The 24,353-nt window shown below is 48.3% G+C and overlaps 1 protein-coding gene across 16 annotated transcripts in view; it reads left to right on the forward strand.

The window, feature by feature from the left end:
* Positions 1-24,353, forward strand: part of ZNF618 (zinc finger protein 618) — a 148,649-nt gene that overhangs the window by 98,989 nt on the left and 25,307 nt on the right. For 5 of the 16 annotated variants that reach the window (XM_050980778.1, XM_030233655.2, XM_050980776.1 and 2 more), the window contains 8 exons: positions 4,398-4,481; positions 9,528-9,617; positions 10,949-10,984; positions 11,738-11,815; positions 12,798-12,887; positions 20,027-20,215; positions 22,870-22,953; positions 24,042-24,098. In XM_050980778.1, coding sequence (XP_050836735.1) covers positions 4,398-4,481; positions 9,528-9,617; positions 10,949-10,984; positions 11,738-11,815; positions 12,798-12,887; positions 20,027-20,215; positions 22,870-22,953; positions 24,042-24,098 — 708 coding nt within the window. The remainder of the gene's footprint in view (positions 1-4,397; positions 4,482-9,527; positions 9,618-10,948; positions 10,985-11,737; positions 11,816-12,797; positions 12,888-20,026; positions 20,216-22,869; positions 22,954-24,041; positions 24,099-24,353) is intronic. The other 11 variants (XM_050980782.1, XM_050980777.1, XM_050980781.1 and 8 more) reach the window with 9 other exon arrangements.

The following is a 24,353-nucleotide window of genomic DNA, read 5'->3' on the forward strand; positions in this document are numbered from 1 at the left end:
CCTTGCAAATGTTAACTGTGGAGGCACAGTGCTAATGCCTTGCATGTGCAAAAACATTTGGAGGGTTGTGAATTTAAACCATGAAATTAATATAGTCAAAATTAAGGCTTTCTTGCCCACACCTTACTCATACAGGATATGGTGTTTGTAAAGTTCTGACAGGGATGGGAAGATGCGGAGGTGGTTTGCTGGTGCTAATTATGGTTGAGGAAGAACCTTCAGCATCTCTACTGCTTGATTAATTTGCAACATAAATGTTTCCTTAAAGTAAATGTAACTTTTGATTTCTTTTACTTTTCTGGGGGGTAGCAGAGCAAAGCCCAGGAAGTTGCTTTGTTGTGCTCACTGACACTTCCCCAGTGAAAAGTGTGATACAGTGAGTGCTGGATGTGTGCGCACCCACGTGCAGCCACCATGGTGACCTTTGAATCATTTACAACTGCCTGATTCATTTTCCCAGTGCTCTTCTTTAATAATTTTCCTGCTTCTTGGGGAGAACTGTAAAAATGGATTTTATTTTCCTAATGTGTTTGCATTTTAAGTAGGCAAAGTCTCTTTAGATTCCCATTTGCCAAACAAGATCTGCACGTGTAAGTGACCAATGGGCTGAGGCCAAGGGTGACAAATTTCAGTGGAGGAGGAAAAATTAAGAAAATAATAAGAAACTTAGTTCAGGGATTTTCAGTGTGAAGAAATTTTGAGTTTGAAACCTGAGGTATTGGAGGTAGTTATCCCAAGATATAGGGATGGTCAGGCTGGAGCTCAGGGCAAGGTTCTCCCCCCAGAGGGTGCTGGCACTGCCCAGGCTCCCCAGGGAATGGGCACGGCCCCGAGGCTGCCAGAGCTCCAGGAGCCTTTGGACAGCGCTGCCAGGGATGCCCAGGGTGGGGTTAGTGGGCGTCTGGGCAGGGACAGGGGCTGGAGCTCATGATCCCTGTGGGTCTCTTGTAACCCAGAATATTTTGTAATTCTGTGACCTGTCCTCTATCTGAGGTGGGTGAAATTGGGAACAGTTCCTGGATATCCAGTGTGTTTCCATCCAAGTCCTAAAGATATGCTCAGGAACAGGATACACACTGGAGGGTTTGATGTGCTGCAAGTCCTGCAGTTCCATTGCTCTGGAGAGGAGCAGTGTCTCTCTGGGTAGTTTTAATCAGAGATTTTAGAAGAGAAGGCTTTCAAGTTGTCTAAAATTCTGTGATCTTCAGATGATCTTATGTAGAAAATTGCTAATTTTTCTTTCTCAATTCGTTCTCAGATGCTGCCCAAATAGACCATGTTTACAGAAATCTGGATGTTAATATTTGGAAACAAATCTCTTACAGAGTTCCTAGAAAATTATAGAGAAATATATTTATTTCAATAAAAAGAGGATAAGAATTTTAGTAATCCCAGACAGTTCTGGTCATCCCTCAGTTTGTCCTCAAGATGCCAGGAGAGTTTTAGTAAAGGCAGAAATACATCTCTGGTATATTCAGTGAGTGATGCACTTTTCATCTTCCAATGTGGGTTGGAATTTAGCAATAGAAGAGGTGTACAACAGCCATGCCAGGGATTATTCCAAATTCTTCTTTCAGCCTGACCTTTTTCTGTTCAACTGCTTGTTGGCATCTCAGCAATGTTGAACCTGAATAGCAAACAAACCCATACACCTTCAGTATTTTAAGTATTTTAATTCTCAGTAGCGTCCCTCTTAAGGATCTTCCTAACCAGAAAGGCAGAGGAATACAGGGATTGCCTGACTGACACCTTCTCCTTTCAGCATGAGCAGGGCTGGTGTTCTTGATTGCCTTGGGTGATTGTGGGGAGCAGTGTCCTGCATTCCCCCCTGGCTTAATTTAATTTCATTTTGTTCATTAAGAGGTTTTATGGAGACAGGATCTCTTCTTCAATGCTGCTCAGTCATTTAACTAGAACTTCTTCTTTCCACTTTGGAAACCAGGCAGTGATAATCCATCTAAATTCCCATCTGGAAATCACAGTAAGAACAGAATTTCTAGTCCTGGACAAATGAGTAGGAAAAAGTCAGGAGAGGTTTGCTTTTCTTTTATGAAACTCTCAGTGCTACATAATTTAATCCAAGCAGTTGTGAGACAGATGAATGGTGTGCTCCCATCCAAACCTTTTTTACTCCAGAAGGGGCTTTAAAATAAAATTGTCTTTATTGTGTGTTATGCAGAACTCCACAGTGTGGGCTGAATGGACTTTTTCACTTGAGATGGAACTTCAGATCCTTATTGATAGAAAGATGAATCTTCCCTCATTTACAGGTTATGTAGGTTCAAGTATACCTATTTTTTTAATTGTGCACATTGAGGTAGTTCATTGCCAGATTGCTCGGCGTAACACCTTAAGAGACACTGATTAGACCATTCTTTATCTTACCTTTATTTACACTTGGAATTTACAAAAAAAGAACCCTGCCCTGCCCTGAAGTGACATCAGGATGAGGCAGGATGAGACAGGATCTCATGTGTCTGAATTCTACCATGGAGCCTCAATATCCTACTCCATGATGCTGATTTGGGGGATAATTGTATGTCCTGGTTTAGGACAAATTAGGGGAAATCTCCGAAAGGGAGTCCCCTAAAACAAACCTCCAACCACCCCTCCCCCAATACCGGGTTCGGGAAGGAATTCCTCGGAGGAGCAAAATGGAAAATAAAATCTATTTAATAACAAGTAACAAAGGAACACTCCCCAACACAAGAAAAGAAAAAGAAACCAGGCAGTGTTGTGGAGGGTGCTGATCTTCTTCTCGCAGACTCCGGGGGGTCCTGGACGTCCCAGGTCAGGTCCGGAGCCGGTACGGTATCTTCAGGGGAGGGTAAGAAAGAGGGAAAGGAAAAAAAAAGAAGAGCGCAAAAGAAAGCAAGCCAGCCAAGCTAAGCAGCAGCAGCAAGCAAAAGCAAAAGCAGCCAGCAAGCTAAGCAGCAGCAGCCAGCCAGCCCAAAAGCCAAAGCCGAGGTGCCCGGTCACCCTCACCCCCCCCCCTCCCCGCCCCGCCGCGGCAAGACGGCCGGGGGGGGGGAAGAAAGGCCAGACACAACACACGATATTGGGATAAAGGCTGTCACCCCACGACATTGTAAAATATTAATTTTTTTTTTCTTTAAATGGCTGATATTTGCTGTCTGTTTGGATTCAACCTGAGCATACTTTTAATTGAGGGAGAAGGAAATTCTTTGATGTGTAACATCCTGAGAATGTCTCTCAGCATCCAGTAAGTAGTGTCCGAAACACCTTTTCCCCAAAACATTTTTTTAAAAAATAATAGTTTGTGACCATCATTCTATTCTGAGCAAGAGTTCATTCTCTCAGAAATTAAACCAGGATATTCCCCTCTGCAGGGAAATTCCTGGTAGTCTGGCATCAAGTTTCCAAACCTGGTAGGATTACATCCAGGCCTGGATGGTGTGCATTGAAATCTCCATTGTGATACACTGAGCTGACACATGGTTTCAATAAAGTATCACAGAATTTATAGATTCCTCTGGCCACCGACTTGAAAGCTTAAAAATTGCTGTGAGGTAATTCAGCCCTGTAGCTCCTGACTGCACCTCAGGAGATGGAATGGCCCTGGAATCCTTCGTGGAGAAAGCAAGCATGAGCCTCTGGCTCCATGCCCTCTCACCTGTCATTTGGCCCCTTGCCAGCTGGAAGGTGAGCCAGCACCTTGCACCAATTTTTGGGTCATTTCAGGGGATTTGACCCCTTCCTTTGAGGGTTTGGGATTATTCCTGGCTTGGCAGTTTGCATCCCAAGGATGCCCTTGTGTGAAGCATGGGAAGCACAGTGTTAATCCAGTGTGTTCCTCAATGTCTCCTGTGTTCCTGACAGAGGCCAAATGTTTGTGGGAAGGAAGTAAATTATTGTGAACTGAGCGATCTTGAAATAGTTTGCCCACAGGATTTTTTTTTCCTTACTCCCATTTAGGATCTGGCTTGTGCCTTTGTGTGAGGGGGTTTCTGTCCTTTCCAGAATTCTGGATTTTATTATTACTTAATCCTTACTAATGTAATTCTGGGTACTTTAATCCTCTTAAAGGTTTGCTGCTGACTTTGGGCTCAGTCCTGCTCCCTTTTCAAGAAATTTTGCCATTAGACACCTTTAAGTAGAGTTCTGATGTAAATTGGAGCTGATTTTGCTGGCAACTCTGTCCCTGGCTGTAAAATGCCTCTGTAAAGCTGTAACCTGTGTGCAAGGCACAGTTCCATGGGGGAGGAGAGGGGGGTCTGTGCTCCTGCCTGCAGCCCTGACTCTGCCTCTCCTCACGGCCAGTCTGGAAGGAATCCTCAAAAGATGCCAAAGGCTCAGGTCAAAGGAATTGTCTGTGAGCCTGCGCGGGGAATGTTCTGCCAGCTTAGGAAGCCATAAATGTGTTCCTTTCCATCTAGGTGCCCCTCTGGCTGCGGAAAGGGAGAAGAAGCCTCTCTCCAGAGCTGTCTTTGTGCTGCCCTGGGTGGAATCCACAGAAACAAGTGAGGGTCCCAGATGTTTTGTTTTTTCCCTGATATGTTGTAAGGAAGCATTAGCTGCACTCTGGGTCTTCCAGGGAGGCTGCTCAGGTAGAGTGTGCCCTGGACACAGCTTGGAGAAGTGTTTCCCAGTGGGAAGCATGCAGCATGGTCCTCAGAAAATGCCATCCTTTCCTGTTTCTTTGCATCAGGTGGATTAGTCATGGGGACTGGCTCTTCCTGAAGAGTGCTGGTGTTGCTCATGGTTCCTTCCAGTGAGGCAGATACCCCAGGAAAGGTGATGCTTTTTCCAGGTACTGCCACAGACCCATTCCCCAGCTCCAGCCCTCTGGGTTTGTCACCCACAGGACTTGAGTATCTGCCAGCAGATTTCCAGGAAACAAGGAATGTGAAACCAAGGATCAGAGCAAGTCGTCGACTGTCCTGTGATCCACTGGCCAAAGCTGGAGGGATGATGCTGATCCTTTGTGGTCACTTAAACCCCACTCAGAAAGCCTTTTTGGGGCCAGAAACATGACAGCCTTAAATAGAGAGGTGACATAAATGCAATGCAGCTGTAAGAAATCCAGCCCCACCCCTTTAAGAGCTGCTCCTGGACTTTATGTTTGACAAACCTTGTTTGTCAAGGTGAATGAGTTATGTGGAATTGTCATAGAATGTAGGATTTAGAATAGAATTCCTTATGTTGGGTGCTTCCTTTGCCATTCCCAAACCTGCTGGTGCAAAGGAGCCATCCTGATCATGGGAGCAGTTCAAGCAGTGCTGCCCACACTGCCCTCTTCTAATCTTCCTGGTTTTATCCTGACTGGGACCTGCAGCACTTCTGGATGTTAGGAAGAATTCAGCAGGCTGTTGTGATCTGTTTACATTCCGCAGTTTTGCCCTTCTCCATTTGCAGGAGACTGTCCTGCTGGATTGCTATTCCTGTAGTGCTCTGCCAGAGCATTCCAGGGTGTCTGCAGGGTGCCAGTTGCTGAGAGCTCCTCTATCAAGTACCTTTTGTGGCTTCTGCCATTTGAAAGCTCAGTGTGAATTCTGGGCCAGGTGGAAATTGTTCTTCACCTTGGACAGGTCCTTGAGGAGCTCCTGCAGCTGCTGTGGGGAGAGCCCATCATTTGGAACCCCTCATGGGCTGTGCTGGCAGTGCTGCAGGGATGTCAGCTGGATGGATGTTTCCAGTCTGGGTTTCTGGGATGCTGTGCAGAGCTCCTGGAGCCCAGTGGGCTCAGCGTGTACCCAGCTTTTGTGGTATTCCTGCACTTTGGAGGGTGGGTTAGGTGATCTGTATTTCTCGCTGTATATTTAGTCATACAGGACTCCTGACCTTTCAACACATTTCTGATTGCTCTTATTTCCTTCCTGGGTTTCTAAAGCAAAATCCACTGAGGCCAAGTGTCCTAAGGAAAGAAGTGTCTTGTTTTGGCTGCCACTGCTGGGCATGTGTTCTCTGCATTCTCTTTCCTGCCAAAATGAAATATGTGCTTCTTTCTCTGGGGAATATGTGAATCAAACCAACAAAAATTCTTCAAATCTTGAATGCAGGATCTGGGAAGAGAGTTGAGCTCAACCCTGGAGCAGGGAGTTCAGCCAGTCCAAGTGAGTGCTGGACACACCACCAGAGCCAGCTGGCAGCAGCTCCTGGAGATGGGAGAGAAGAACAGCTCATTCTCTCTTTTCTTGGGATCCACTTGCAAGCAGAGTGGTCAAAACTTCTTTCAGTCCCTGTGGAGTTATTTCTTGGGGTACTTGAAAAACCTGCTCATTTGCCATCTGAGTGTGCCAGTCCTTCATAGCTGAGGAGCTGCTTTGTAACGAGGCTGTGCCTTGCCTTTTCTACTACTAGCAAGATAAGGTGCTCTATTAAAGTTTATTAAGGTGCCTATATATTAAAGATGAGTTGTGAGCTGGCTAAATAAGTACAGCTGGTACTCACTAGACCTCTCTCTGGAGTCCCTGCTCCTGTTGGAAAGGCTCCTGAGCATGAAGAAGAAAGAGGAGTCTGGGGTTTGAGCAGATGTCTTTGGAGCATTTTGAAGGTCTGTGTTTGCAGCAGGGTTGTTGCTTAGCTGGCAGCAAGGATTTGAATACCAGTAAGGGCCAACATGTGCTGGGGGCCTGAGGAGTGTCCTTCCCTGCCCTAATAGTGCCTGCTGGTGTGGTTGTGCTTTGGGTGGAGCCTTAAGGTGCAGCCCCTGGTGACAGCAGAGACTTTGAATCTGAGCAAACTTGCCTAGGTAGCATTAGCTGTCTGGGTCCACCTCTGCAGAGGTTTAGGGATGGTTTCAGTGTGGGTTTGCAGGCACACCTGAGCACCTGGAGTCCCTTGCAGCTCTTCCCATGGCAAGCTGTGTTTCAGGTACTGGATATTGTGCCCCAGCTGGACACCTTGGGGTAGCAGTTATAACCCACAGCAGGAAAACTGCCCTCGAACAGCTTCCCTTTGGGCACAGCCTGACAGAGCTCAAGAAGCATTTGGCAATGCTCTGAGATTGTTGGGGTGTCTGATTCTTGTGGGTCCCTCCAGCCCAGGAGATTCTGTGACTCTAAGTGGTAGTGCAGGGCTAGTTCTGCCCAGGGAGGTTCTTGCTAAGAAAGTAGTGTCTGCTGGGTTAGTGCTGGGTGTATTGGAAGGCTGTCAGCAGAGATGGCTGTACTGGTTGAGGAGTGGACCTGGCTCTTGGGAGCAGCCTCAGCAGGGACTGCTGTTTTGAGAGGTAAAGCTTGGCTGCACATGGGCAGCATTTTGTGAATTCTCTGTAAAGCTCCTGTGTCTGAGGCTGGGTACTGCTTGCTGGGTGTTCTCTCCTACAGAGCCCAGGAGATTTGTGCCAAGCTGGACCAGCTGGAACAAATTCTTACTTCTCTGTAATCCCTGGAAATCCTTCTGCCTGTGGGGACAGTCACCTAACACCAACAAACCCGTCCTCTCTGGGGCTGTGCTGTTGGCACCTGTTACATGTTCCATGCTCCCTGCACTGCCAAGGGAAGAAGTGCCCGTACCCAGCATGGGCTCTGCTGGGGACAGTGAGATCCCCCCAGGACCACAGGTAGCCATGCCTGGCCCTGTGGAATGGTGTGTTAGTTTTCTTCTGTTCTAACAAGTCTTACTATTTACTGAGCTCTTTTCTTCCAAACTAAGACCATAATAGTTTGTGTTCTCTGAACATGAAAGTGCCTGGTCTTTGGGACTGCTTTGAAGAGTTAATCTTCAGTTGGTCCTGTAGAGTTCATTGCACTTCAAAAAGGAGGTTGGTTCCTTGGTTTTGGGACACCCATCGAGGTGGGACTGATGCCTAGTTAGGATTTTCTCTGCTACTTGACTTGCTGATTGACTGTGCTAATTGTCTGGGGGGTTTTGCAGCAGCTACACAGGTACTCAGCAGCAATCATTGATCCTTTTCATTGTGGGAGAGGGCCCAGGGTAGAGGGAGGCCCTCAGCACCATTTTTTGACCACACAAGGAGCCTGCACAAGATCACATAAGAGAACAAACACAGTTAAATGTGCCTTGCCAGTGCTTTTGCCACTAGAATGTTCTTACAGGTGTGTTCTGCTGCTCTTCCTCCTCTCCCTCGAACCATGCATTATCTGTGCAGAGAGTCCCTTTCTCCTTGCTTGTCCAACCTGGACTTCTAAAACCCCCTTACTTCTAGTTTAGCCCTGCTGTGCTCTGATTAAGATACAAATATTTTTTAGTCACAGAGGTAAAGTTCCAGTGCCCAGGTGTTTAACACCATTTAGATTTGGCAGTTTTCTCTGCTAGATGATCATAGCTTCTACAGTCACTCTGAATAAAGGGTGACAGTGATCCTTTATTTAGTGCTGAACCCCATGTGCTGCTGGACCGAGCAGTGAACCCAAGTGAGTGATTACACTGTACCAATATATCATAGCTTAAAATAGGGAGCGGTTTTAAAAGCAAAGTGATGGAGAAGTAAAATGAGACCTTACTTGATGTGCACAGTCTGGTGTGTTGGAACACAGCATGGAAGAGGTAAAAACAAGGCTTTAACTTTGCTGATAGGGGAATACATGGATACAACTGCACTGCTGCAGGGGAGCTCCCTGAATGGCAGGTTCTCTGTGGAGCCCTGGGAGTTGCTGCCTGCACTCCTTGCTCCTGCTGGGAAGGAAACACTGGTTTCAGGATCCTTTGTGGCTGTACAAATGATGTGTTTCACTGTGTTTGCCATGGACTTTATTATGTTTGCCACTTTGCTGTGGGCTCATAGCACCAAGCCATCAGCCTGGGGTTGTCTGACAGGTGGGGTGACAGCTCAGGAAGGGCGCCCCCAGGGTGTGTCAGGCAGCAGAGGGAGAAACACCCCACCGAGCTGACCAGGAAATCCTCCTCATGCACTGGTGTTATAGCTGAGCTAAAGACACTGATCCCCCCCATTCAGAGCAAACCAGATCTATAAACACTTGGAACTGCTTTACAACTGTCTGCCCCACACAGCTGTGGTGAAGGGTTGGTTGATGCTGGGATGAAGTGATGGGGTGTAGGGAACAAATGGGTATGAAACCAAGCTTCGTCAGCCCTCCCTTCACTGAGCACCTTACTGTCCTGTGTGCCTTGGGTTGTTGGGTCTCCTGGGTTTGTTGGTTCTGACAGATCCTGGGTGCAGCTGGGAATCAGTGAACAGCAGCAGTGAGAAGCAGGTGTGTGCTCATACATTGGCTCTGTGTTATTTCTGCCCCTTTGCCCCCATCCTGACCAGCAGCTGCTTGTCCCTCAACTTGCTGAGCGCTGAACTTCCAAAGGAGATGCCAGCAGGGCCTGCTGCCCTGCATGCTCATTGCTGTGAGGTCTCTGGGGTCTGCCCTGGAGAGCAGACTGTCTGAAGAGGAAATAAATCAGAATATGTCCAAGCCATATAGTGTGGGCAGGGGGAACAGTGTGAGGCAGTGGTTGTCTATGTGCCTTAGAGACCTGGCAGAGCACGTGGGATGTGTCAGTGTATGGGGGTGTGTGGTTGACCAGTGTGGTTGCAGTGCTTGCCTTTCACCTCAGAGTTTCTAAACTGGTCTCTTTTCTTCTTCCTACAGACAATTTTAGGTACACGTGTGACATTTGTGGGAAAAAATATAAATACTATAGCTGCTTCCAAGAGCACAGAGACCTACATGCCGTGGATGGTGAGTAATGTCTTGACACTCAGACACCTGAACTAGGCTGAGAAGTCTTTGGGGAAGCAAAATGTGGCTCTGCAGGAGTGTGTGGCCTGTGCTGTGCAAGACGTGGCACTGCATAGGTCACCTGTCTTTGCCATGGAGGCACAGTCCACAGGCACTGCAGGGAGGAGTTTGCTGTGCCTGATTCTCTCTGTGTGCCTAAAAACAACACCTGTGCTGGGACCAGGGACCTTGCAGTGAGTCTGCAGTGAGGTTCATGGTTAAGATGGAGATCCTGGGACTGAGTACCTCAAGGTAAAGCCTGGTCAGCCTGATTATTTGCTGGGAAGAAATTGGTTGCTTTTTGGTTTCTGAATTTACAGGTTTGTTCCCAGCATACTCCTCTGTGAAGTATTTCAGATTTCAGAGTTGGGAACTTTGATTTTTGTTAGCGACTGTGGTAGTGAACTGATGAAGTTGTCAGTGGCAACTTAAAGGGTGACTGTAGATGTGGCCTAGGCTGGTGACCCTGGACAGAAACAGTGTTTCTTTATTCTGCATTGGGGAAAATGAAGTGTCAAGATGCTGGCTTGCCCCCTGCTTACTGAATATCTAAAGCTTCTCACCTGGGAGCCCACAGATATTCCAGACCTTCCCTGTGTGTGCTGTAAGCCTGGCAGTACTGCTCCTCACTTGGCCAAGGAGAGTTCTAGAAAGAAGCTGCTTGGAGAGCAGCAGGTTTTGAATGTCTGGGCTGTCTCAGAAAAGCAAGTGTTTTTTCACAATACATGGTTGTCCGAAAAAATGATTGTGTTTACCTGGAAAGTGTGGACATCTGAACATGCTCTAAGGACAGCCAGTATTCTCCTGCAGGGCACCACTGCCAGCTCCCTTCCTCCTGTGGGGAGCCAGAAGAAAATTAGTGGCATAGACAGTCAGTGTGAGGGGAATGTAGCTGCCTCAGTCAGAAATGTCTCAGGGAGCTCTGCCAGGGGCCACAAGAGAGCTTGGAAGGGGCTCCATGAGTGTGCAAGGACTGTCCCAGCTCCTCCCTGGGGCTGCTGTGTTCCAGCACATGCAGGGGTGAGGCAGCTGTGCACCTGAACTCCACCTGGGGCCGTGTCAGGGTCAGAACAAAGGCCTTGAGCATCTGTGTGTATTAGGGCTGGGCATGCTCAACCAGGTCCTGTGAGGATGCTGCTGGGAAGAGGAGGGACTGGGGCACAAAGCCTGATTTGTTCAGCGGGGCTGAAATGTGCTGCAGCAGTATGTGAAATGCAGGAGGAAAACAAGACCATTTCAGAGGATTTAATTTCTGTTTTGTTTCTTCCCCTCCTTCTTCTATTCTGTGTTAGTTTTTAGTGTGGAAGGGGCCCCAGAAAACCGGGCAGGTAAGCTGAGCTCCTTTGTGGGCTTTATTTCACAAACCTTTTCAAGCATTCAGTAGCTCAGACACAGCAGGTCAATTCTGAACTGGTAAGAGTCAAAGGAGTTTTGTCAGGGATTGCAGTGGGACAGGGAGCATCCTCTCTCCCTCCCCAGTGTCTACAGCCAATAGGTTGATGCCCAGCCCTAGCAGATACCAGGCTTTTGTTGCACATACAGTTGGTCAGACTTCAGACAATCAAAGAAGCAGGTGTTTCATGTCTGTGGTGATCTTGTAAATTGTTCAAGGCATACACCAAATTCTTCTCTAAAGTGGGTTGGGTTGTGATTTGTTGCTAGCTGTGCTGTTAGCTGGTAGAAGTGCCAGGTTGGTATTTGGTAGGTGATGTGCCTGCAGACTGCATTGCTGTGCCCGCTGTCAGCCAGTTCAGCAGCATTAGAGGGGAGATTCCCTGGAAGAAAATCAGGAAATTACGATCAGACCTTGCAATGTGTTCATTCAGTTTTTCTCTGCATTTTTAAAACATTAATTCCCACAAGGCCTGTTAGTGGGCTGGGAGCAGGGGTAATCCTGGGGTGCCTGAGGAAGAGGAGGAGGGACAAGTCAGACAGAGGGGTCACTGGTTTATCATTCCTGTTTTCCAATCCTGTTACAGATGGAAATATGATGACAGGTGCAGGAGCATTCAGTGCCGATGCAGCTGTAGAAGGCAAAGCTGAGATGTTGTCAGCTGTCCTCTGGTTCTGTTCTCTTGCAGACCCCTATGACCAGGCCGTCATCGCTGCCGATGAGGTGAAGGAGGAGGAGCCCGAACCCTTCCAGAAGATTGGGCCAAGTAAGAGTTATTATTGTTTCAAATAAAAAAGAAAGCTCAGGGGTTTACTGCCTTTGGCTGCAGTACCTCTAGAGAAAGCAGGAAGCACTGTTACACAGTGGGGTTGGGACTTGGGTGCTCACAGGTATGTTCAGGCTCAAAGGAGCATCAAACACCAACAGCCCTGGCCCTAAGAACTGCAGCTTTGTGATGTGTTCTGCTCAAGAGCTCTGTAAGAGGAGGGGAGGGGAGTTCAGGGAAAAGCAGTCTGGCAGGGATGAGAGAAGGCTTTAAGGTGCACTGAGAGCTGGCAGGTGATTCATTCACACTGCCTTTGTGGTGGTCCTCAAACAGAGCAGAGGGAAACAGAGAGAGCACCAGGTTTTGCCAAAGCATTTCCCTGAATTTCCCATTTTGGAAACATTTGACTATCCATGGATTTTCCTTCATCTTGCAGCTTACTGCCAGTTCTGTGGTCCCAGCAATGGCAAGAGGAGGGGGTGTCAGTGTGTGGTTGCACTCCATTATTTCCAGTATCCCGAAAGCAGGAATGAGCAGTTATTCTAGAAAAGCCCCTTCTCCTGCAAGAGAACTCCACAATCCCAAATAAAAGTTCTCTAATACTTGAACCTGACTGTTTCCTGACTGTTTTGACTGTTCCTGTTGTCCACACATCCCAGACCTGTAACCAGAGGACAGAACTGTGTCACCTGTGATACAGACTTTAGAACTGGATTCTCTCCCTTGTTTTGCACATTTGTTGTAATTTTGGGGTAATCTTCTAAAGCTTGTTCAGTTCTACTGGACTTTTTATACATGATCCGTTCCTCTGTTTTGAACTGTTTCCTTTCTTGGGAAAAGGATGTGTGGATTACGGGGCAGGCAAATTTCACATGCAGGAGGAATGTTTGTGTGACCTGAACAGTTTCTCTGTAAAAAGAAACTGGGTGTTGTGTAAGAGGCCTGACCTCCTTCCTGACCTTTGTCCTTGTTCATTTCACAGAAACTGGCAATTACACGTGTGAGTTCTGTGGCAAGCAGTACAAGTACTACACTCCCTACCAAGAGCACGTGGCTCTGCACGCTCCCATCAGTGAGTATTGCTGCAGGGCTGGCCCTCTGCAGGCTGACACCTCCAGGGCTCTGGGGAGCACCAGGCTGCCAGGACAAACTTCACTCTTGGGCATCCTTCCCCTGGAGCTGTGGGATTGCAGTGGGCAGGACACAGATCATGTGCTGAGCACTGTAAAGCTGAGCTGGGATCTCCTTTCACAGGGACATTGTTAGGTCTGGAATGTCTCTCAGCTCCTACCCCAGCCCATGGAATTCTACACATAATCCTTGTGGGGTTGATGGTTTAGGCTCTTTTTTAACTGAGGAGATGCACAACATTTTTATACTCCCCTAAATAATAACTCAACATACATGTTAGAGAAGAAGCATCTTTCTATGAGCTTCTAGGGAATTATTTCAAGCATGAGTTAAAACTGGTTTCAAAATCACTTAAATTACCTCACCAGCTTGCTACTGAATCACACTCGATGAATGATTTATTTCAGGGAGCTCAGGACAAAGCAGTTGTCAAAAAACTGCACAGCACTGTGGTCTGCACTCCCCACACAGCGGGGAGGAGGCTTTAACAAGCAGTTCAGTGTAATTCAGTGCAAAATTTGACTAAATGGTGAGAGAAATTTTTGCTACCTGCTGGATTTGAATACTTTCAGAGTCTGCAGAGAAGCTCTTTACAGCTGAACTTCCTGCTCCCTTCCCAGCACTGCGCTGAGCTTTGCTGCGTGCCTGGGTTGTGCTGCTCCAGGGTTTGGGATGATGGGAGAGGAGAGGAGGATGAGGGATGGGATGAGGGGCGAGCTGAGCGCCTCAGCCGCAGCTGCAGCCGGCAGGGGGCGCGTCCACCCCAAAATCCCCAGCAATCAGGTTTTTAAGGGATTCTAGTGAGGCACCCTTGGGTTTATGAGAACATGCTCCACCAGACTGTCACTTTAAAGGTCTGGTGGCTCTTGACAGGTGCCAAGCAGGTTCTCTGAAGCTTGGATATGGGCCATGTTAGAAGGTTCAGGGCATAAAATACATGTCCGACATCAGCATCACAAAGCTAATCTTGTTATCTGCCAATTGCTGAAGGACCTGCCCCAGTGCTTATGATTGCACACATTGCAGTTATTCCTGTGGTTGCCTGTCCATGGAAGGCCCACCTCTTCACTGAGGTGTTTTCAGCCCTCAGCAAAGCCACTGGTAACCAGCAGTGGGTCCATCTCCTGCCACAGAGGGGGCCCTTAGGCAGCAGGGCTCTGACGTCTCTGCTGCCCCTGCAGAGAGGTCAGGAGCAGTGTGCAGTGAGCACTGGGCTTTGCTCAGCTCTAGCTAATTCTTACCTTCCCAGTGCTTCACATTTCAAGGTGATTTATTGCCACTGATGTCTTCCATCTTCCCAACCAGCTGTAGTAATAGCTGAGCTGCTGGTTCCAGTCCAGGCTCTTCAGCAGAAAAGAAACCCCAGCTGTGTTTCTCTGGGAGGAGTGTGCCTGTAGTGAGCCCTACAGTTCCAGTGCCCCCCCCCCAGGCCCTGCCCCAGTTCTGGAGGAGAAGGCATGTTCGGAGTGCTGGGCTTGAGGCCATTCTTGCACCATCATTTCTGCAGCAAAAGGAAAGAAGCTGCTGCAGACTAGATCAGCAGGCCCTGAGCTGTGCAGATGGGTTTCCAGTCCTTTCAAGTATCTTTAACTGTGAAGACATTCAAGATCAGATCAAGATAGTATTTTCATAAGGTTTAACCCCCTCCCCATAAACTTTTATTTTTCCTTTTTTTTTTAACCTCTTTTTTCTTCTCCTTGTTCCCATGACCAGTAAGATTTATGATTTACAATGACAAGCCACTAACCCTGATGAGGATATGGGAGAGGGCATGGTGAGCGCCCAAGGCAGGGCTGGCCAGTACATTCTCACACCTTTCTGCTGCTCAGACTCTGTTTCTCCCAAAATCCAAGGTCCTGTGAGGCAGCTGTTAACACCTGCATTTTGAAAAGCACAGCTGGCTTTTCTTGGGTCCTTGCGTCAGCAGAAGTAAAGCTGAGACTGTGTCTTTACCCTGGTGTCATTTTTCTGGTTATAAAGCAAATGCTGAAAATTCAGTCATAGTGGAAGTGGGTGAGGAAATCCCTTCAGCATCACCAGTTCAGCTGTCTGGGTCTCTGCTGGAGTACAATCTTTCCTTCCAGAGCCTGTGTTTCAAGTTTTCTGTCATAATGAATGAAAAGTAATTGAAAATGGGTAAACCAAAGAATTATATCCTGCAGCTTCAATAGTATCTTGCAGGATAATTTCTGGTCAGAGCTGCTGGATAGCTGCTGTCTGGAAAAGAGCTCTGCTGTGGGGTTCCCTGGAATTGTTAATGCCAAATGTCTCCTTCCAAAGTTCCCTTTTCTGAGTGAGGAGTAGGGGCTTTTTCATAAGATTAGAACTGGGCTATGGCTCTTTAAAATAATATTCTTATGCTGTTTCTATCAACATGTTCATTCTTTCAAAGAAGGGAGTCAGAGGCCGTTTCCAAAAAATAGAAGTGGATTGTAGGCACATTCATTGTCCCAGTTTTAGAAACATTTCTGAATGGAGATTCGTGGGGGAGGGTTCAGAGGTGTTCCTGTCCTCCTTCAGGCTCTGGCTGCTGTGTTAGATGGAGCTGATTGAACCACGTTTGCTGGGGCTGGGCTGTTGGGATTGTTTAGAAGGATGGAGAGAGACTGTTCAGGGCATGAAGTGACAGAACAGGGGAAATGGCTTCACACTGTTAGAGGATGGGGTTCGATGGGATTTTGGGAAGAAATTCTGAGTATCCATTTAAGAATTGGGTGGGCAGGCCCTGGCACAGGGTGCCCAGAGCAGCTGTGGCTGCCCCTAGATCCCTGGCAGTGCCCAAGGCCAGGTTGGACACTGGCGCTTGGAGCAGCCTGGGACAGTGGAAGGTGTCCCTGCCCATGGCAGGGGGGGTTGACAGGATGATCTTTCAGGTCCATTCCAACCCAAAGCAATCTGGCATTCTGTGACTCTGTGATGAGTTTGTAGTGCAGAGAGAACCTGGGGCATCTGGGATGTGAACTGGCTATGAATGCACCAGGAGTGGCATTGAGCTTGGTGAGTCAGGCTCAGGAGAGTGCATTCACCTCTGTCTGGTACCTGCAGATAGAGCCTCAGACTCCTAGGTCATGGAAGGGTGGGGAGAGAGCCCTAAAACCAGCACAGCCCTCCATGGCTCTGCTTCCAGGATGGAAATCTGAAGTGATGTCAAGGCCCTGAGAATTCCTAGAACTCTGCAAGGCCCTGAGCAGTCCCACAAGGGCTCCAGCCCAGCTCTGAGCCACATACCCTACCTGAGCTGCTCTATAGATGTTGGTCTCAGTTCAGTTGTGGACATGACCATGCCTGGCCATGAGTCCCATGGGTTTGTACTCCAATCCACGACTGCATTCCCACCTTGATGTCAACCCTGTCTGGGCACCCTGGACCTTGCTGGGATCACTGGTCCTGGTTAGCCTCAGCAGAGCTGATCCTGCTGCTGACCTGTGGATTGACTTGCCAGCCTGGCCACACACCTGTCTCACTGCCATGAACTTCCCTATGACCTTCGTGATGGAAGCTGGCTGTCGCCTCTGGGCCTTGCTCCCTTCTCTCAGGGTCTGTGGGATGAGCCTTTCCATCCCTGGGATCATTCTTGGCTCTCTAGGGGACAGACAGACCTACACCCACCCTGACACCTGAGATGCTCAAGGAAGTTCATCAAGGCTTGCTGCTCAATTCCTTTCTGTATTGGATGCACACTGGATACAGTTTATTCCTCCAAAGTGCTTAAATGCCGTATTTCATTGAGGCAGCTGCCATTTTGGTAGGACAACTGGTTTCCACACAGACCCTGCCTAGCCAGAAAAAAAACAGCTCCAGATTCCAGCTGGATGATGTATCTTTGTTTCCACCAGTTCAGTGAGGGAAATCTGTGAGTTCAGGTGCTTTTCCCAGTCTGATCCCACAGTGTTTTAGCAACAGGCTCCACCTGTTCATGTGTATAAAGACACATTAAAATTTTGATAGGTTTGAGCAGAGGGGTTTTCCTGTGGAAAAACCTGTTTGCCATAGCCAAGATGTTTGCTCAGAGTATGGAATTTCAGGCCATTGTTAAGGAATCATTTTCCAACACATTCTGTGAAGACAGTTTTTTCTCCATAGGTGATGGTATAATTCCATCTGAACCCATCCTGACTAGATCTTTCTAAACAAATACCATATACAAATTATTAACCAGAGTTTTTACCTGGAAAAAGTAATGTTGCTGAGACAATCTGGTCCCTGTGGTGGTGCATTGTGGTAATGTGTGGATTTGGGTGCCAGATTTTCTCCTTGCTGCCACAACTTGTCAGTCACAGTACTTTAAGGTTTTCCCAAAATCAGGAAAGCCAGGAGGGACCCTGTGATCTCTGGACTGCCTGGAGAAACACATTCTGTAGGATTGCCATGATTGAATTGCACACACATACGCTTTAGAGAGACATCTAATCTTGCTTTTGAGTGACAGAAAATGCAGCAATCACATAAGGTAATTATTTTGATGAATTATTGCCTCCACTAAATTAAGACTAAAATTAGCCAGCTGTAACTTTGAGCACTGGGTCCTGTTTATAACCTTGTGTGCTCTGTGAAGGAGGACTAAGTTACTGAGTTTCTATTTCCCTGACCTCGCCTAGTCTGCTCTCCAGGCCCTGGCTAAATCACAGGAGTGACTTATGTTTCCATTGTAAGCTCTGTGGTTCTTGGCCCTTGGTAATCCTCTTGTCTCCTCCTCTGAGTGTTCTCCAGTCTGTTCTTCACCCTTGGACAGGGCAGGCCCCAGCACTGGGTCAGGAAGGATCTGAGAGCTGGCATTGCCTTCCTGATCCCTGTGGAAATTCCTGATTGCTCCCCAAGGAGCACCTCAGCCTCTTCACCATCCCCCTGGGAGTTCCTCTGCAGCCAAGCACAGCAGTGACCAAGCTTTTCCTGCTGCCAGGCTGGAGCCATCACTGTTCTCAGCATCTCCTGCATCAGGTGTGTCCTTCAGCACACCCTGGGCCATGCTGCAGGGCTGCAGCACAAAGCCCAGAGCTGACTGACTGCAGACCCTGCAGTGAGAATCACCCTCCACATCACTGCAGCATCCACTGGGACAGGTCTCCACTACCTTCTGTGGGGGTTTGAAAAGCTCCACAGCAGCAGTTATGAGGTCAGCTGCCCCTGGTGCTGTCTCCAGTCTTGCTGCAGATTTTGAGGCAGGAGGTTTTTGTGGCCGTTTAGCAACTCAGGATTTTCAATTTTAGAAACATCTTGGCCTCTTCATCACCCTGAGGCTGTGAGTTCCACAGTGAAGGTGACTTTTCCAGAGTAGAGCAGAGGAGCTGTGTGATGCTCTCTACCTGTGTTGCTCAGCCTTCAGAAGAAATTTGGCATCTGATGAGCTACAGACTGAACATTTTATTCCCAATGAACTGTTAGCTTTCTCCAGATTGCTAGAACTGGTATTCCTTTGTCTATCTTGCATTGCTGCTCAAAACTCCCTCTACCTAGTGTCAGCTGGAGCAGCCATCTATGTGGGGTCTCAGTTTGAAGACATACTGTTTGTTTCATTTGGGATGAAGAAGAAGACATTTTGGAGGTCATAATAGCATTGAGACTTTGGTTGTCACATCCCAGAGCAGTATCTGGGCTGCAGAGGATGTGCAATGATGCTTTCTGTGTCTGGCACTGAAGAGTTGCTGGTGGCTGTTTCTCATGGCATTGATGGGGAATAAAGCAGACATTGGTGGGAATGATCCTCATGGGAAGCAGACTATCCACAAGCTGGAAATTTTCATATCTGACTACATTTTTGCTGGAAGTTTGGCAGCAGCTGGAGGAGGATTATCCATGGAGGTTGAAAGGAAGCATAGAGAGCAAAACAAGCCTTCTGCCTATTTTCTGGCTGGAGACCAAGCAGAGATGTATCCTGACTAAACTGTGAGAAAACCAGTGCATAATTTCCTGCAGAGCTACACTGACACGTGAGGAAATGTCAGCTTGGGGCTGTGTGTCAGAGCAAGTGTATCAAAACCCCTGGAATTGCAGTGCCCTGTGAATGTACAAACTCCCAGTCCACAGTGCTGCTGCTGAAGGTAAGAGCCAGTCACAGCCAAGGTCTGTAAAGTCTCCTGGGATTTTGGAAATGAGGATTGTACCAGCCTGGGGGACTTCTCCCCTATTTCAGAGTTAGGATAAAGTGCTGCCATGGCATTCCCCTGAAAGCTGCTCAGTGTGGATGAATATTTCTCACTCACACTGTGTAGGATGTGCAGTTGCTGCTGTTGTCCCTCCACCTTTAGGCATTCCACAGTATCACTGTAGAAGTCACTGGTAGGGAGCTGGGACTGTGGGTTGGTTGAACCTTCTTTGTTAGTGATTTTTCCTAACGAGTGGTTGGAGTACAACTGGGGCTTCAGGACCCATATCCAAATTTCCATAGAAGAGGCCCCTTAAGAGTGAAGGATGTTCTTAGACAGTTTCTCCATTTTTGTAATGGTTTGTTTAATCCATGTGGCCCAGACAAAGGGCTGTCCTCCTGAGGGTGTTTCAGATGACTTTTGGCATTGACAATTCCTGGTGATCCTCACTGTGTTGCAGAGATCAAAATATGGATACATTCAAAGAGCATGTCCCAGTAATATTCAGAATTTCTCCGCATGTCACCAGTCTGGAGATGGGACCAAAAGCTTTTACTCACTCTGCCTCCTAATTCCATTCCATTCCCTTCTCAACAGTGTCCTTTCCTTTGTATTTGGTCAAAGAGACAAGGAATGTAGCTGGAGATCACTAGGATTTATTCGAGGCTCAATAAACAAAGATGTAAGCTTGTCCCTACTCAGAGATATGAGGAGTATAGAAACCTGTTCCCAAAATTCAGTCCACAGAAATGGAGGCCAGAGCTGCAGGTGCCCCCAGCCAGGCCGTGGCAATCACACAGTGCTCCTGGATGGATGCAGAAGCAGAAATGGGTTGGTGATGTGGCAGTTAGAGGTGTGCAAGGGAACTAAGGAGCTTCACCAGTGTCCCCTCGGGTGAGGGGGGAGCCCAGCCCAGCTCTGTCCCAGCAGCTCCAGCAGGCCCCGCTCTGGGAGCTCCCTGGCTGTGCAGGCACTAGTTCTGAGTGTTCATATCCAGAGTTCTCTCGATCTCCACTCTTCGTGGCAGTGAAGACACAGACGAGCCAGTCCAGCAAAAAGTCCCCGGCATCCATAAACCGCTGCTCCAGCCTCCTTCACCGCGCGCCCTCTGGCGTCCCACCCGCCTCCCAGGCCCAGATGTTCCGCGCTCCCAATTCCGCATCCCCAGGAAGCAAGGCCATCACAGGTACCAACTGCCTTTCAGCTTGCTGAGCTGCTCAGTGTCCAGTCCTGCCCTGGATGAGCTTTCACCCTTCCTGGCCTCAGTCTGCTCCATCCATGACTGTCCCAGAGAAGCTGCTCCCAGAAGCAGTTGAAGGGATTTGATTCTTTATAATCCCTGCCCAGTGACAAGTTGTTTTTGTCAAACATCATGGTAACCACAATGTGCAAAAGACCCTGTTTCAAATCCTGGTGTCACAAACTGAGAAGATCTTCCTGACAAGGATTGGTGTAATGGCTTGCGAGGAATGGGGATTTTTGCTTGGTTTTCAGCACTGTTTGGCATTTAGTGTTTGTTTCCCTCCAGGTGATGTTCTCAGGGCTAGACCTGTGCCTTTGGAAGTGAAATGGAGTACAGGTGTTTTCACAGTGCTCCATTCCCCACAGAAACCTCTGAGAGATAAACAGAAAAATCAGTATTACAGAACCATTACTAAGGAGTTAGAAAATGCAAGTTAGGATTGATCCTCCCATTGTCTCAGTTTCCTCCTTCCGAACAAGACAAAGCCTAAAAAAAAAAAATTAAAAGAAAGAAAGCAAAGACTACTGAAAAATAACAGTGTGCAAATAGGGTGCAAAACATAGTATGCCATGTGCAGTCCACTGGGAAGCACCTCTTAAGTCTGTGGGATTGATGATAGAGATTCCATCTGGGCACAAAAGAAGGGCTGGTCAATCAGTTGGTGTTTAAACACCCCTAGAATGTCTGGCATGGATAGATGCTGAGTATGAGAGGTGGCTGTGATGGGAGGGGCCGTGGATGCCGTGCAAGGATGGGTTTGTTGGATAACACATACCCACAGCTGCCAAGGACTTGGTCCATACAGAGAATTTGAGTTCACATTCAAATGGTTTCAATATAAGGAGAGAGAAGAGAGCGAGCTGCCCTCTCAGTGTGGGAAGGGCACAGTAAGACCAAGCAGGCACATTAAAACAGATTTTTCTTACTGCCAGACACAGGGGAGGTTTTGGGGGAAAAGCTAAGGGATGAAGGCAAAACCACCATGCAAATTCTTTACAAGGGTCTTTGGAGACCTCCATCTCACTTCCACTTGTGACATAAGCCAGGACTTGAACCTGGGTCTCTTGGGAGGGGTGAGTTGACCCAAACCATTTTGCCACTGTCTGATTTTCCTGTTATTTAAGGCCTTTTGTTTCTATTATTTATCTGTCATGTGGCCTAGGTAGATAATGTTTCCAGTTCCTTTTCAGCCCTGTTTGATGTGTTTCTGTTTCAGTTGATTTGGTTCCCAAGTTTGCTTGTTCTCCTGAATTTTAGGAGTCAGGAGTGTAGTTGATTGAGAGTTTGAGAAACCTGCTCAGGACTTGGAAGGGTCCACTGAGGACTGGCTGGGCCAAAATCCACAGGCTGGGCTCTTCCTTCAGTTCGGGTCTCTGGTAGCCCCAAAGCCCAGGTGTGTGAGCCATGCTGCAGCCCTGGGAGCCTGCAGGGACCCAGGGCCTCTGCCAAGTCCTGACAGTAGTTGTGACCAACTCCAGTGGTCTGCAGGAATAAAATCATGGTCTGGCACCACTTTTCAGGAGTCCCCATCACTCCTGAATGAAAGACTTGTGTCCCCAGCCCTGCCCAGTCTGCAGGCTGGGCCCAGCAGAGCCAGGCCAGGCCATGTCCCCATGAAGCCCTCAGGTGTCAGTGGGCTCCAGAATGAGAGTGCAAGGCAAGGGCCTGGCCAGCACAGGCCCCACACGTTGCTTTGGCCAGTTCATTTTTGTTTAATCTCTAGTTTATCCTTTGAGCCACCACAGTAAATCCATTTGCCTGGATATTGCAGACCCAGTGAAGTGAGACAAGACCTCCTTGCACTGTTGAGCTGGTGCTGAGGGACACCAGCTTGAGCGGGGGGGAGCCCTGAGCTGTGCTGTGCAGGGATGCTTCAGGGATGCTTCAGGGCTTCTGGTCACTGCCAGGGGCAGGAAGCGCCTGGGTGCTCTGGAGGAGCCTCCCAGTGTAGTCACTGGGAACTGCCCTGTGCTGTGGCTGGAGTGAGCAGAGCCTGGGGAGCTCAGAGAACGAAGACACTGTTGGGCAGTGTTGGGAAGCACAGAGCCAGAGATCTTCCACAGCTTTTCCTGACATGGTGGGCAGGCCCTGAGACAGCCCTTCAGGCTTCTGCTTCAACATTTCTAGGAGGGTGTTTAGGAAGGGGTTGCAGGTGGCTGGGAAGCACAAGGAAAGCTGGCACAGTGCTTCTGTAGGTGACACTTTGGTGTGCTGCTAGGCCCTGAGCTCAGTCTCAGACTGGTCACCTGGGCTCACAGGAGTTAAGGGCTGCTTGTTGCCTTAAGAAAGAGTAAGATAAGGGTTGGGTTTTTTTGCAGGAGAGGAAGACATGACCTTTCTGGTTCAGTCAGGACTGGTGTTCATGGGCTCCCTAAGAGCCAATCCAGGCCACCTCAGCCAGAGGGCATTCAAGAAAAATACCCACCTGTTATCCCTTCACTGAATCTGGCCCATTTGCCTCCAAAATGAGGTATTTGACCTTTCTGCTGTATTCAGGGTCTGTGATTATGTGACACAGGGGCATGTCTTGCCTCCTGTCTGCCTGGTTCTGCATCCAGTGTTGACCAGTCACCATTCCTGCTTTGTTCTCCACCCAGCAGAAAGTGCTTTCAGCAGAAGAATGGAAGGCAAAGTGCAAAACAACTTTGAAGAAACTAACAGCAATTCCCAGAACTCCAGTGGTAAGTGTGGTCACCCTTTCCTGCTGCTTCCCTGTTCCTCTCCAAGCAGGATCCAGCTGTGCTCAGTGAATGTTGATGTATTATGGGGTACCTTGTTTAAGCTCACAGGCAGCTCACTCCTGGGGTAGTGCCTTATTCTCCCTCCTCCCCAGGCTGCTGGCACTTCAGCCCTGTCAAACAGGCCATGTGGGATTCCTGCTGCCAAGGACCAGGTACTTGAGCATAGATTTTTCAGAGGGGAGCCAAGATCTGGAGAAAGGTTGTTTGGAGATCAAGCAGTACTTGTGCTCTGTCTGTGTATCAGTGCTGTCCTGGTGGAGCAAAGACATTTGCAAGCAGCGGAAGTTTGAGGACTGTGGGTAGAAGAGCAGTTTGCAGGTTACAGTGATGCTGAGCATGACAGTTTATTTAAATGTCACTGTAACCAATGTCCAGCAGTTTCTGCAGTCATTCTGTGGAGGACACAGTGAATCAGATGTGTGTATGTGAGACCAAAATACATGTGCTAAAAGGAATGAAATTCCCCTCCACTTGAGCAGTTTCCTTGCAGTAAGTCCATGTGGTCGTAACTGAACATAACCAGTGGCCTAGACAATTTTGTTCAGATCCATCACCTATAGAGTTTTCTGTGCAAGGTTTTTGTCCTGCCTGTGTATTGCCCAGCCTTCCAGTGGGCCACTACCATTCTCCATGCTCCCTAACTGGAGGAAAAGTGACAGACCAGATGAAACATAATTTTGGCATCTTGCTGCATCATGCCAGTAGAAAAGCCTGGCCTCCCTCCATTCCCCATCCAAGAGAAGCAGAATATGTGGTGTTGGCAATGCCTCTGTCTGGATGGGCAATTAAGGGGTGGGATATCTCCCTGGAGCAGGTTACACAGTGTCTGTTGGGAGTTAGAGCTGCCTCAGAAGCAAGTAAGGGGCTTTCTGGAACCATGTTGAAAAGCAGGGATGTGGTGTTGGAAAACCCATGTGTGGTAGCAGAGTGGGTGATGGGAAATGGGAAAAAAGTTGTTTGTTGCTAAAATACTGTGTTGTGTTTTGGGGAAAAATCCTGTACTAATCCATCGTTCACCACAATTGCAGCTGGTCATTCGGGGACAGAAAAACCTAAAGAAAAGAGGTGTAAGCAGAACCCATCAGGTGAGCTTGTCTCTGTTTCAGGCCCTTAGTCCTGTTCCTGCTGGACACTCAGGAGTCCTTGGGGCTGCCCAGGCCCTGGTCAGTAAGCCCAGCCTGGCTGTCAGACATGACTCAAGGCAGTGTAGTCACTGAGTACCAGAGTTCCCAACCTGGCTGCAGCCCTGGACATGGCCCTGGCCTCTCAGCAGCTCGCGTCTTGTCTTCCGGGGGTCCTGTCAGTGTCTGAAGGGTTTCAAAGCCTTTAAGTGCACATCT

Source organism: Serinus canaria, chromosome 17 (assembly GCF_022539315.1).
Source record: "Serinus canaria isolate serCan28SL12 chromosome 17, serCan2020, whole genome shotgun sequence".
Taxonomy (NCBI): domain Eukaryota; kingdom Metazoa; phylum Chordata; class Aves; order Passeriformes; family Fringillidae; genus Serinus; species Serinus canaria.